Source organism: Acipenser ruthenus, chromosome 39 (assembly GCF_902713425.1).
Source record: "Acipenser ruthenus chromosome 39, fAciRut3.2 maternal haplotype, whole genome shotgun sequence".
Lineage (NCBI taxonomy): Eukaryota > Metazoa > Chordata > Actinopteri > Acipenseriformes > Acipenseridae > Acipenser > Acipenser ruthenus.
In genome coordinates, this window is record NC_081227.1 from 9143712 (window position 1) to 9157843 (window position 14132).

At 42.4% G+C, this 14132-nt stretch overlaps 1 protein-coding gene and 1 pseudogene across 1 annotated transcript; both read left to right on the top strand.

Moving 5' to 3' along the window:
- The first annotated feature begins 730 nt into the window (after positions 1-730).
- On the top strand, positions 731-1800 carry LOC117401184 (uncharacterized; annotated as a pseudogene).
- Positions 1801-2427: 627 nt separating this feature from the next.
- Positions 2428-13263, top strand: LOC131707217 (tripartite motif-containing protein 16-like). Its single transcript, XM_059009445.1, has 7 exons — positions 2428-3094; positions 6084-6183; positions 8746-8756; positions 8825-9046; positions 9201-9360; positions 10611-10676; positions 12457-13263. Exons 1-7 carry the CDS (start codon positions 2495-2497, stop codon positions 12975-12977), a joined length of 1680 nt encoding a protein of 559 aa, XP_058865428.1. The 5' UTR covers positions 2428-2494; the 3' UTR covers positions 12978-13263.
- The last annotated feature ends 869 nt before the right edge of the window (positions 13264-14132 follow it).

Genomic DNA, 14132 nt, shown 5'->3' on the forward strand with positions numbered 1-14132 from the left:
TGATGTGTGGTGTGTGGTATGTGGTGTGTGGTGGTGTGTGGTGGTGTGTGGTGTGTGGTGTGTGGTGTGTATTGGTGTGTGGTGTGTGGTGTGTGTTGGTGTGTGGTGTGTGGTGTGTGGTGTGTGGTGGTGTGTGGTGTGTGGTGTGTGGTGTGTGTTGGTGTGTGGTGGTGTGTGGTGTGTGGTGTGTGGTGTGTGGTGGTGTGTGGTGTGTGGTGTGTGGTGTGTGGTGTGTGGTGGTGTGTGGGGGGGTGGTTATAAAATACAGAGACATATTGTCATCAGAATGTTTTACCTGAGAAATCCGATCAATAAAGTGTACATTTCCACAGCTAGCTAGTAGCGCCATGGTATGTCATAAAACAGGATCTGCGATGGAAATTGCTACCTGCGACTGCTGTCAGGTTTCTAGTGAAAATCTGCGACGTCACAGCCCTGCGAAAGTTTTATGAAACACGAATTGCAACCTGTGAGGGGACTCTATGTGGCAATTTCCGTTAGGATTAGGCTACTGTTCATTTTATTTCGTACTGCACAATACACATCACAAATATACAAAACAATTAAAAACAAAGCATTAATATCATACTGTTATACCATATACACACGAATTGCGCAATAATACAGCGCAAATTAAATATTGCTGAAGCGGTTTTTATTTTAGCAAACAAGGTGTTCAGTTGTAGCAGTCCTTTGTTGGGCATGGATGCTTTCAATGCAGTGGGTTTGTATGTTGACCCGTACAAGGGAGGTGCTGCAATACAAGGAGTCAAGCGACCCAAAAGTCTCCCAAGCCGGTATAGAGGTGAGGACAGGGAGAAAGTGGAGGGCTCAGGATGCAGTGGAGCAGGCTGAGTCACGGCTACAGCACAGCATGCTGGTGTGCACGGTGACTCCCGGAAGAGCTGGCCTTGGTAGCATTATAACACCACGCTACGACAAGGCCCAAGGGAAAGACAGGCAGAAGCTAGTGCAGGAGGAGGTGCGAGCAACAGTCGAGGAGGAGCGAGCAAGCAGGATGGTTGGAATGCGGCAACAAGGAGCCTGGACAAGATGGGAGCAAGCGGTGGAGCGAAAGGTCACATGGTCTGGGCTTTGGAAGGCCGAGCCCCATTGCATCAAGTTCATGATCCAGGCAGTCTATGATGTTATACCAAGCCCATCCAACCTGTTCTGCTGGGGCAAGGTCGATTCACCATCATGCCTTCTGTGCCTGAAGAGAGGAACCCTTGAGCACATCCTCAGCTGCTGCTCAGAGCCATAGCAGATGCCATCTGCAGTGGAATTTGCCACTGTAAGCTCTTCCGACCAGCGAAGCAGGCCATCGCTTTTGTCAGAGCTGGGGAAAAGCCAACACCAGCTGCTAGAACTTCCACAGGTCTTCTCGCAACAGCTCAAGACTGGGAGTTGAAAGTTGACCTGGGAAAGCAGCTTAAGTTCCCAGACACCATCACAGTGACGACACTAGCCAGACATTGTGCTGCTTTCTGAAACCTCCACGCAAGTAATTTTACTTGAGCGCACAGCCCCTTGGGAGGATCGCATTGAGGCGGCCAATGAAAGAAAGAGGGCAAAGTACGAGGACCTGGTGGAGCAGTGCCGCAGTCAGGGGTGGAGAGCAAGGTGTGAGCCCATTGAAGTGGGCTGCAGAGGGTTCGCTGGACAATCCCTCTACAGGGCCTATAGCCTACTGGCATCACAGGGGCCAACAGGAGGAAGGCCATTAAGATTGCCATAGAGGCAGCTGAAAGAGCCTCTAGGTGGCTGTGGATCAAGAGGAATGACCCGTGGGTGAAGTAGACATGCTACTTGGACACAAGTCGGGCCTTGATCAACCCCGGTTGGGTCGCCTGGGTGAGGGTGTATGATGTTGAAAGACCAGAAACACCCGATGACCTCAGGTTACATCACTGATGATGTGTATTTTCATTTGAGAAAGGAGAGGAAGAATCATAAAATGAGTTGGAGACAAGCTGATGAGAAGCAATTACCATCCGCAGTACGAATTTAAATGGGGTGCTGCTTTTTATGCAAGAAAAATTAGAAAAAGCAAGTCAACAAAGTTAAAACATATTTACGATATATTGATATACTGATATATTGATAAGTGAAATGGAATTAATATACTGGGCTGCTGTCAGTACGTACTGTACTGCTGTTTGATTCTGAGGTGTTTACATTTAATGAAATACTAATACAACATGTTCTGCATTATTTTCCCAGAAAGGGTATAGACACAACAAATCCAATGTTTGAAGTTCTATCCTTCTTATAAACCTGTAGAGAAATGGATAAGAACTGTGACATATGATCTGTTTCTCTTTGTACAGAGCCATTCTCAAACTCCAGTCACATCCCCCACTCTCTCCTCTCTGCGCCTTTCACACTGTGTCAGCTCAGCCTGCTTTTCAAACCCCGCCTCTCAGAGCCACACACCGCTCCAGGAAACCAGAGGGCACAGTTCAGCTTCTTCTGTTGTAAAATCGTCTCTCTCATGGAATCAGAAATGGCAGAAGCAAATATTCTAGTTGGAGAGGACCACTTTAGCTGTCCAGTGTGCCTGGATATATTGAAGAACCCAGTCGCTATTCCATGTGGACACAGTTACTGTATGGGGTGTATTAAGAACTGCTGGGATCAGACTGATCATATAGGAATCTACAGCTGCCCTGAGTGCAGAGAGACCTTTACGCCAAGGCCAGTTCTGCGCAGAAACACCATGCTGGCTGAAGTTGTGGAGAAATTAAAGAAGACAGGACTCAAGCCTCCTCCTGCTCAGAATTATGCTAGACTTGGAGATGTACAGTGTGATTTCTGCACTGGGAGAAAGTTCAAAGCTGTAAAATCCTGTTTGACGTGCCTGGCTTCTTACTGTGAAACACATGTCAAGCCACACTATGAAGCTGCTGCATTTAAGAGGCACAAACTGGTCGATGCAACTGGAAATCTGGATCAAAAGCTTTGTGCTGAACACCAGAAGATGTTGGATGGGTTCTGCAGAACTGATCAGATGTGCATTTGCTGGTTGTGTGCTGATAAAAAACACAAGAGCCACGACACAGTCTCAGCTGACACAGAAAGAACAGCGAAACAGGCAAGAGATTTTTAAATATAATCTATATATCCTGGAAGGATTCCCAGGGAGATTAAGCACATCTTTTTACAGTGTCTTTTACTTTCTCTGCCTAAACTATTATGGATTAAAATGTATTTCAGGATTTTATTTTAAAGTTTGTGGAACAATAATTAGTAGTATTTATATTTCTAATATTTTCTCTGTATAAAATCATAAATCATATTTCAGTTGAACTTTAAGATATTATAGTTAAATCTTTATCTGTAAAAAAAACAAATCCCCTGCAAGCCAACCACGTATTTCCAAACAGCATATTTAATATAATATTCTGAACATTCAAGTGAAAGCTGCTTCAGTTAATTGCTTGACAAAAAGAAAATATGCAGCACATTCAAAGCAGCCACTATTCTGTACTTGTAGTTTGAAGAAGTTCCTTCTTCTGGACAGTTATTGTGCAGCCAGTTTCCTTTTGTATTGTTTTGTTGCTGGCAGCAGTTTGCCGTTGAGTAGATTACATTTGGCAGTTATTCTTACCAGATTATTTTAAAACTTGTTGGCAATCCAGTACCCATGACTGGGAGTAATTTAAATAATCATTAAAACAAAACAGACTTGTCTCAATTAACCGATATGGTCAAAGTTAAAGTAGGTCGCTTTTTTTAAACTTTTACTGGTGTGTCATCATCAGGTTAAAAAGGATGAAAACGTTAGGTTACTTACTGTAACCCTGGTTCCCTGAAACCACCAACAACATTATGTGTGGGATATGCCTGCCTATTGGGTAGGTATTACTGATCTCTTTATATCAGAGCTGCCGATAGGCCCCTTCCTGGGATGACGCTCTCGGTCCCGCCCACCGAGGACCTGGAAAAGGTATGCGGCGTAGTCCAGCTAGCCACCGTACATATATCAGACAACGAGGCCCCTCTGAAGAGAGCCCAAGATATAGCCAACCCTCTAGTAGAGTGCACGGCTACTCTCCCAGGTGGGAGTAAGCCTGCAGTGTCATAAGCCTCAGCGACTGTGTCAGCAATCCAATGCAACAGTCGCTGCTTTGAGAGGGGCTGTCCTAGGGTCCGGATACCGTAACAGACAAAGAGCTGGTCAGTATGAGACGGATGGCTCGCTTGCAGAGCAAGGCGGCCACTTCCTCTTTAAGTACCGAGGCCTGATGAGGGTCCGAAATGAAAGTGTGCGAGGCTCCTCGGAAGGGGGGAGGTCCCAAACGGAACTGCAACGCGTAACCGTTGTGTAAGGTAGCGAGCACCCAGGAGTCTGAGGTGCAAGCGAGCCAATATTGCAGCTGTTGTACAGTAAAGGGGTTCTGAGGCCGCAGGCCCTCAGGGCTTCTTCTGGGGCTGTTGATGCTGGGGTGGTAGCTTGCAGACAGCAATGTCTGGCACAAGCTCGGGTACCTGATGCGGATAAGGCTGTGTTATTAGACGCGCCGATATCCCCTGGGTATACATTTGGTCAGCCTAGGGCTTGCCCTTGAAGGCCGGATATTTGGAGCAGCATACTAGATATGAGGCAGAGCTCCATGGCCACCAGCTGTGGGAGCGGGGTCTCCATGAGCACGCCATCCAGGTATGCGGTGAGAATACGCAGCTGATGGCTCGGCCATGGGAGACTCAGCGTCTACGGTTGTACTGAGCACCATGCATATCAGGCACTGATTGCACCATGTAGCGTGAGCACTACGTGCACCGAACATTGTGTACACCGGGTTCACAGTGTGCACCAGTTGCAACAAGCACCCATGCATACCAGAGAGCCGAGGGATATATAGGCACTTTGTGCACCGAGCACCGTGCGCACCGAGGTACCGAAGCACTGGGGGGCAGCTATGCAACGATGTCTACCCTAACCACGTAGTCACACACCTGGTCAGTGCGTAGTATGCACCAGGGAGACACAAGGGCCGAAGCCATGGCGGGCGAGCTGAAAAGCAAACAGCAAACACAGCGAAAAACAGTTGGGGGAGAACACACTATTATTTGTTATGAAAGGCCTAACTCACCGAGGTAGGTGTGCCTATGCAGCCGGCGGGGACGTGCAGCGGCAGCCAAACAAACAAGGCCTAATCCAGCTGCCCAGTCGGCGGCTGGTGGAATCACTCGACAGCGGGGATGCGGCGAGGCCTGGAGGAACTGTATTCTCCCAAGAGTGTAATTTTTAGAAAGAAAAAACACACACACACGCTTCTTATAGTACTGCACAGGTAGTCGCTCACACACGACAGACAGTAACAAAGGAGGCAGCCTGCAAGACAAGCGAGCAGGCTGCTGAAGACAGAAAAAGAAACTTCAGTTAGGAGTCACTGATTCTGGGAAAGTGACAAGCCGGCTTTCAGCACGAATGCAGGGGAACTGCAGTCGACTCAGCCAGCTCTTTTTACAAACAACGCTCAGTTAAACACAGAGGTCTTACCAAACCATCTTGAGAAGCAAAAAGAGAAATAGCTTCCTCAGGATGACGGTTTTAATCCCTCGGTGGGCGGGACTGAGTGTGTCTTCCCAGGAAGGGGCCTATTGGCAGCTCTGATATAAAGAGCTCTGTAATACCTACCCAATGGGCAGGGATATCCCATACATAATGTTTTTGGTGGTCGTCTTCGAATTGAAAGGGATCGAATGCACTAGAGCAGGGGTTCTCAACCCTGGTCCTGGAGACCCACTGTCCTGGTGGGGGTTCTCAACCCTGGTCCTGTAGACCCACTGTCTTGGTGGGGGTTCTCAACCCTGGTCCTGGAGACCCACTGTCCTGGTGGGGGTTCTCAACCCTGGTCCTGGAGACCCACTGTCCTGGTGGGGGTTCTCAAACCTGGTCCTGGAGACCCACTGTCCTAGTGGCTTTTGTTCCAACCGAGCTCTCGGGTACTTCATTGAAACCTTAATTGAACTAATAATTTGCTTAATTTGACTTTTCAAATGGTTCAGCTTACAAAAAGTTAGAGTTTTGATCTCACCCAATGTCACATCAAAAATGTCACTGTTTTTGAACACAGAAGCAGCTGAGAGAGACGCAGGCAGAACTACAACAGAGAATCTTGGAGAGACTGAAAGAATTGGGGGAGCTGAAACAGGCTGTGCACTTACTGAAAGTGAGTATGGAGCACAGGGCTAACCAATACCATTTAGACTTTTTATTTTAATAATTTAAACATTTTAACTATAAGACTAAGTGGCACAGACACACTCAGCATTTCAACTATAAAACTAAGTGGCACAGACACACACAGCATTTCAACTATAAGACTAAGTGACACAGACACACACAGCATTTCAACTATAAGACTAAGAGGAACAGACACACTCAGCATTTCAACTATAAGACTAAGAGGCACAGACACACAGCATTTCAACTATAAGACTAAGAGGCACAGACACACACAGCATTTCAACTATAAGACTAAGTGACACGGACACACACAGCATTTCAACTATAAGACTAAGAGGCACAGACACACACACAGCATTTCAACTATAAAACTAAGTGGCACAGACACACACAGCATTTCAACTATAAGACTAAGTGACACAGACACACACAGCATTTCAACTATAAGACTAAGAGGAACAGACACACTCAGCATTTCAACTATAAGACTAAGAGGCACAGACACACAGCATTTCAACTATAAGACTAAGAGGCACAGACACACACAGCATTTCAACTATAAGACTAAGTGGCACAGACACACACAGCATTTCAACTATAAGACTAAGTGACACAGACACACACAGCATTTCAACTATAAGACTAAGAGGCACAGACACACACAACATTTCAACTATAAGACTAAGAGGCACAGACACACTCAGCTTTCCATACAGTGTTAAGAATACGTTGCTTATGTTTCTGTACTCAACGAGATACAGTTATCCAATACGAATGATATGAAGAGTAGGCTACACTTCAGTGAAACTCAAGAACAAAAATCAATATGAAGAACAAAAACTTTTTTAATAGTTACCAAAAACTGCCCATTCATTCAGAAATGCTTATTTCAAAACTAAAAAGAGGTTCTTTGTATCGTTTCGGTATCCAAAATCAGTGGTATTGACACATCGCAAGACTTTTTTAATCATATGAACCTAACAGTGATGCAATCAAAAAGTAAGTTCTTTCCTTTTCACTGTGTTTTTCTCAAGTATAAACTGATTAAATATAATACTAAACATTTATTAAAACGTTATCATTTATTCGTTTAAACATTTAAACCTAACAGATTTGTAGTTGAAGTTGCCAATGTGGACCTAAATACAGATTTATTTGATTTCTTGGCACAGAGGTAGACAACCCTGGTCCTGGAGGGCCTCAATCCTGCAGTATGTTTTGTAGGCATCTCTTAATCATCAATTGCTAAATACCTGGAACAAATGGAAATTCAGACCAATTACAACAATCATTTAATCAGGGTAAAATCCAGAAGATCCTGTGGCACTGTGGACTAGAGTCTCAGCAGACACAAGTGTTACAAGATATCACATTCATTTATAATACAAATTCTGGTACCCATTTATATAGGGGATTTGAACCCCCAACCATCAGACAGGATTAGCACTTGTATGTGCTCGCTCTGTCCGAGATCAGCTGTTAATTAAGCTGGTAGGTGTGTCTCGGCGGAGCGCGTATACCAACCAGCTGATCAGTGTGATCAGGGCTGCTGCAAGGCCTCTGTGAGGAGCTGCACATTTTAATTTCGTTTTGGAGAGGTACGTTTTTTTCTCGGTACATTTCCCATTGTTGGTAACGGGCCCCGAGTGTGTCTTTTGTTTGATAATAAATACTGCGCCAGTGCGTGTGTGTTCACCGCAACTCTGTGTCTCCGCGCCTCCATTACGAGCCGCACCTGCCTGCCTACCTGCTTCAGCTGGGATAACAACGACTCCATCACAGTGCTTCACAAAAACCATCAAAAACACGATACACACAGCATAGGAAAACATTCATTATAGATATAGCAGAACTAAAATAATAAAAAGATAACAACAACGACTCCATCACAGTGCTTCACAAAAACCATCAAAAACACGATACACACAGCATAGGAAAACATTCATTATAGATATAGCAGAACTAAAATAATAAAAAGATAACAACAACGACTCCATCACAGTGCTTCACAAAAACCATCAAAAACACGATACACACAGCATAGGAAAACATTCATTATAGATATAGCAGAACTAAAATAATAAAAAGATAACAACAACGACTCCATCACAGTGCTTCACAAAAACCATCAAAAACACGATACACACAGCACAGGAAAACATTCATTATAGATATAGCAGAACTAAAATAATAAAAAGGATATTTTATATAAGTCTCCAATCATGCGTTGAAAAAATGTGATATTAAAAAATAATAAAACAACATCATACACACAACATAATAAAACAGTGCTAATGAATATTAATAATAGAAAGGCTATAATAAAAAAAGGCTTTTGAACATAAATACGTTTTCAATCTTCACTTAAAAACAGCAAGACTTCTAGCTTCTCTGATAAAAGAAGGCAGAGAATTCCATAATGTAGGAGCCTCATAGGAAAAGTCCCTTCCTCCCATATATTTGTATTTACCCTTGGGTAAATGGGTGCTAATCCATTAAGGGTTTTATAAGTTAAAAGTAAAATGTTAGCATCAGTTCGAAACTGACAGGAAGCCACTGTGTATTTATGTATTTTGCATATACATTCTAAATAATATGATGTTTTGTCTACTTCACTGCACAGCACAGACAGAAATAAAGGAAAGTAAGATGATATTTACTGCGCTAATCCGATCCATTAAGAGAGTCCGCGCTGAGGTTCTTGTGCTGATAGAAGCTAATGAGAAGGCTTCAGTGAATCAGGCTGAAGGACTCATAAAGAGACTGGAGCAGGAGATTGATGCGCTGAGGAGGAGAAATGCTGAGCTGAAACAGCTTTCAGAAACAGAGGATCACATCCATTTTCTACAGGTAAACTCACTGCTGTGAAGAAAGTTTGAAATTAATTAGGAGTGTGGTTTCAGACAGTCTTTTCCAATTGAATAGACCATTGGTGTTCCCCAGAAAAGTTTTGGACCCCATTCTGTTTCACTGAAAACTAATTTTCTCCACTTTCATGTTGTAGAATTTCCAGGCTCTCTGTGCCCCTCCTGTAACTGGAGATTTACCCAGCGTTACTGTCAATCCAAACATCTCTTCTGGGACGATGAGGAAAGTTGTGGCTGAACTTAAGGAACATATTGAGAACTTCTGCAAGGGGGAATTAAGCAAAATGACTAAAACAGGTTGGTGTGAAACCTATTTATATGTAAGGGATAACACACGACAAGGCGTGGAGTGTACTGCATTAACATACGGCTGTGGGTGGGCTGGAGGCATGAAGCGAAGTATTATTATTATTTATTTCTTACCTGACGCCCTTATCCAGGGCGACTTACTATTGTTACAAGATATCACATTATTTTTTACATACAAATACCCATTTATACAGTTGGAGTTTAACTGGAGCAATCTAGGTAAAGTACCTTGATCAAGGGTACAACAGCAGTGTCCCCTACCTGGGATTGAACCCATAACCCTCTGGTCAAGAGTCCACAGCTCTAACCACCACTCCACACTGCTATCAACAAACATATCAACAAAGACATATGTTAATGCAACACAGCCCACAAGCCTGGAGTGTGTTATCCCAACTTATAAAACAGACACCATAAAACATAGAAAAAATGATATGTTTTTATTTAAAAAAAAAACAAACAATTTTATTATATATTCTTCCGCTTTGGAGAAAAAATAGTCCATGAGACAAGGTCAAACAGGAGGTTTTCAACATTTCCAACATCAAATACAATACTAGTTTATCCCAACCGGGATAAAAAAATTATTAATTGTCTACAACTACAATTAGACAAAAATAAGTTCCGCCGTGCATTAAACTATTTAATGCACTGTTGAAAGCCCCTCAACAGCCAATCAGCGTACAGCATCCAAACATTCTGTTTTTTATCAATGTATATATTATATATACAAATATATTTTATATAGCTAAGCAGAAAGTTATTCCCTTTTTTATAAACTGGATTATTTTGTTTGATTACTCTGCTCGTTCAGAGAGGTTTGGTAATTGGTACAGAGGTTGGCATTCACTGTGCTTAACTGTGAGTATTCCTGATTGGCTGGTCTTCATGAGCCACAGGAGGTTCTTTTATTTTATTTATCTGTGCTCTGTTTCTTAATTCAACTAATTACTTGATCAATAGGCTGTGGTGGTTTTCCCCTGAACCTTTAACAATTGAGGATTTCGAGGTAAGTGCAAACTTGCAGGAGTGTGGATCTCCAGGATTGGACTTGACCACCCCTGTTAAAAGGCAGGAAGGCATTCATTGTTTAACAAGCCTCAGGGTTTCTACATTCTTTAATCCAGTGCTTTTAAATTATTAATAAACACCTCTTGCACATTCCTGGCTATATAAACATTGCAGTTTTGTTGCAGATTCAGTCACTACGTTTATTTTTCTCTCTTTTCATTGCCCAGTGAATGAAGTTGCAGTTTACAGTCTACAGGATCCAGAGCCAAGGACCAGAGCTGAGTTTTTAAAATGTAAGTCTGTTTGATTGAATGATGTGTCACTTCATTTTGAGTTAACAGCAGAGAACAGAGAAGGGTGGAGTTTGAAGACTGCAATTATTATTTATTAGTAACTGTGTGTACATTTGATATTTTATTTAAAAATAGGAACTATGTCAAATAGTTGTAATATTTAAAAAAGTAAATTATTTGAAAATATTTAAATATGTTTTGGCATAGGCACTGGAACCTCCTGAATCTTACTGGTGCTGAGGTTTACAATGGTCACATGACATGGCAAGAAAAAAAAACTGTTACTGTTAAAAAAAACATACAGTACTTAAATACTGTTAACCATTATAAATAGCGTGCCAGCCAGGGCACTCACAAAAAGCAAACCACATATGACACTATTATTTAAAACGCTTGTGCACAGAAAAACTTCGAGCTCCAATGAGAATTTCTGTGTGGTTTCTCTGCACTGATTGGCTGTCTCTCTGTTGCCTTTATATTATTATTTATTTATTTATTTCTTAGCAGACGCCCTTACCCAGGGCAGCTTACAGTTATATACAAAAAAATATACATATCAAGAATTGCAGTACAATTAAGAGCAAGATACAAAATACAATGACTTCAGTCCTAATAAGAGCAAATACAAAACACAGTACGATTTGATATCGGGGCAGTTCAAGAGCAGATAACAGTGTTGATAGTTACATCAGGGTTAGATACGAGTGCAAGTGAAATACAAAGTACTACAGACTGGGTTAAGTGCAGGATTAAATACAGTAAAATAGGGAGCAGATAAGTGCAAGTTAAAGTGCATTAAAGGCAGAGTGCTATATTGTCCAGAAGGGAAGAGTTGAGTTTTTACAGCTGTTGTCTGAAGAGGTGTGTCTTGAGGAGGCTCCGGAAGGTGGTCAGGGACTGGGCAGTCCTGACATCTATAGGAAGGTCGTTCCACCACTGCGGGGCGAGGGTGGAGAAGGAGCAGGAGCAGGCTCTGGAGGCAGGGGAGCCTAGATAAGGTACAGCCAGTCTTCTAGTGCAGGCGGAGTGGAGAGGTTGGGTGGGGGTGTAGGGAGAGATGAGGGTCTGGAGGTAGCTGGGTGCAGTCTGTTCAAGACATCGTAAGGCGAGTACAAGAGTCTTGAACTGGATACGAGCAATGATCGGGAGCCAGTGGAGTAGCGTGGGAGAAGCGAGGCAGAGAGAACACCAGGCGAGCAGCGGAGATCTGGATGAGCTGGAGCGGACAGGTGGCGGGCGCAGGGAGGAGTTGCAGTAGTCTAGGTGGGAGAGTACCAGGGCCTGGACGAGGAGTTCCATGAAGTAGTTGGTGAGGAAGGGTCAGATTCTTCGTATGTTGCTTAGGATATTTAAATATTTATCATGAATGCTGGTGCTATGAGTAAAATCATTTTAAATACATTTAAGTATTTTATTTTTAAACTATTTTCAAATTTATAATTGCACAAACAGTAATTAACTCATGGTGGCATTCTGACATGCAGAATGCTAAATAAATATGTTCATTTCAATAACTTCAAAATAGGCCCTTAAAACAATTGAGAAGAATTTGTTGAATGCTATTCTACATTTACTTTCCACAAAATACATTAAAATTTCTTCAAATAATATTTTCTTTCTGACATAGTTATATTTTTTCAAATAATATTTACTTTAAAAAAAGAAATTCAAATAGTTGATTTTTCCAGGTTTGCTGCAAGGCAAATTCATTTTGGTACCCATTTATATAGTTGGCTTTTCCAACTGTCTTTTCTCTAACTGTCCTCTTCTCTTTAATCAGATTCCCGTCAACTGACACTGGACCCCAACACAGCGCATAGAAAACTCCATCTGTCTGACGGGAACAGAAAGGTGACCCGAAGTACACAAGCCCAGCGATATCCTGATCACCCAGAGAGATTTGACAGGTGGACCCAGGTGCTTTGCAGAGAGAGTTTGTCTGGAACTCGCTGCTACTGGGAGGTTGAGTGGAGTGGGGCAGATGCTTTTATAGGAATCAACAGGAAAGTGGGGCAGTATGCCTGTGTCCTTGGACGCAATGACATCTCCTGTAGTTTGTACTGCTCTGATTCCATTTATACTGCCCGGCATAATAACAAGAAAATTGAAATAATTGCTCCCTACCGCCGTCGAATAGGAGTGTATCTGGACTTTACTGCCGCCTCCCTGTCATTTTATGGAGTCTCTGGGGACTCAATGATGTTCCTGCACACATTCCAAACCACATTCACTGAGCCACTCTATCCTGGGTTTTGGCTTCCTTGTGTAAATTCCAGTGTAACAATCTGCAAGCTGAACTAGACCACTGTTATGTTGAAAGGGAACGTTCTTAGCCTCCTTGAGTTTCTGGGTATCTTCCAGAAGGCTTTGGTGCTTAGAATTGTTCATAAGCACATAATTAATGCTTAAAATATGCTTTTAATATGCTTTATAGAACAAGTAATACATGGTACTATCAACATTTCCAAATGTGTCATACATACATAGTAGTTTGTTCAATATTCTGTTTATACTGTACCAGAACTGTATTTTTAAAAAGAAGAGCAAATATTTACCTTTTATATTAAATCAATATATCAAGGGTTGATTCGACCTGGCAGATCATTTATTATCAACAGACTTTTCCTTAATTTAGAACCCTCTTCATGTCCTTGATAGAATGTTGATGCCTTCAGTGGTGCAGCTAGCTTTTCATGCCAGGGTGGGGGTGGGGTTGAGGGGCGGTACTTATTTAAGGGGCCCTGTGACAGAGTGTGTGCATGTGTGTGTGTGTGTGTGTGTGTGTGTGTGTGCTTGAAGTGTTCAGTGTGAATGGGTATGTGTTCATTGTTCACATTTGGAATGTGCACACGGGAGGGAGAGGGGGAAATTAATTAAGTCACGTCACAAATATAAGGGAGGAAGGTGCACTGTGTGTTGAAGTGTTGTGCAGGGAGAGATTGTGTGAGTGTGTTAGCCGTGCTGTTTGTTTATTGTTTTGTTTGTGTTTAAATAAATACTTAAAACCTACTATTTCTCCTCCATGTCTGCCACAGCCCCCACTGATAAGACTTATCTTTCGTTTGTGTAAACCAACAATGTTCAATACATGGGCAGTATATGAAACATATACTTGGTAACAAAAGTATCATCAAGAGATGATTTGTAGAAAACAAACAAACAAGTGCCTGAATCACTAACAACATAGCTGATGTACTAATACTTACACAAATATCTTTTAAGAGCTTTAATTAATAGCAGGGTAACTACTATATTATGCTTAAAGAATTGTTTTAGCTCAATGTCTGATACTAAGGACATTTTCTAACCAGTAGCTGAGCTATTTTTCTGACAACAAGATTAAAACTTGATGTATGTACACTTGCTTGCCATTTTAGAGGTATACGTTTCACAGGGGAACTAGGAGCTAAAAACATTTGCAGGAAAAACTAGCCTAACAGTGAGCTTGTAAACAGA

Bases quoted from the DNA above. Each gene is read 5' to 3' on its own strand.
- LOC131707217 (XM_059009445.1), top strand. From the start codon at position 2,495: ATGGAATCAGAAATGGCAGAAGCAAATATTCTAGTTGGAGAGGACCAC. The intron at 3,095-6,083 runs GCAAGAGATTTT...TTTTGAACACAG, and splicing joins CAGAAAGAACAGCGAAACAG to AAGCAGCTGAGAGAGACGCA. The intron at 9,361-10,610 runs GTTGGTGTGAAA...TTCATTGCCCAG, and splicing joins AAGCAAAATGACTAAAACAG to TGAATGAAGTTGCAGTTTAC.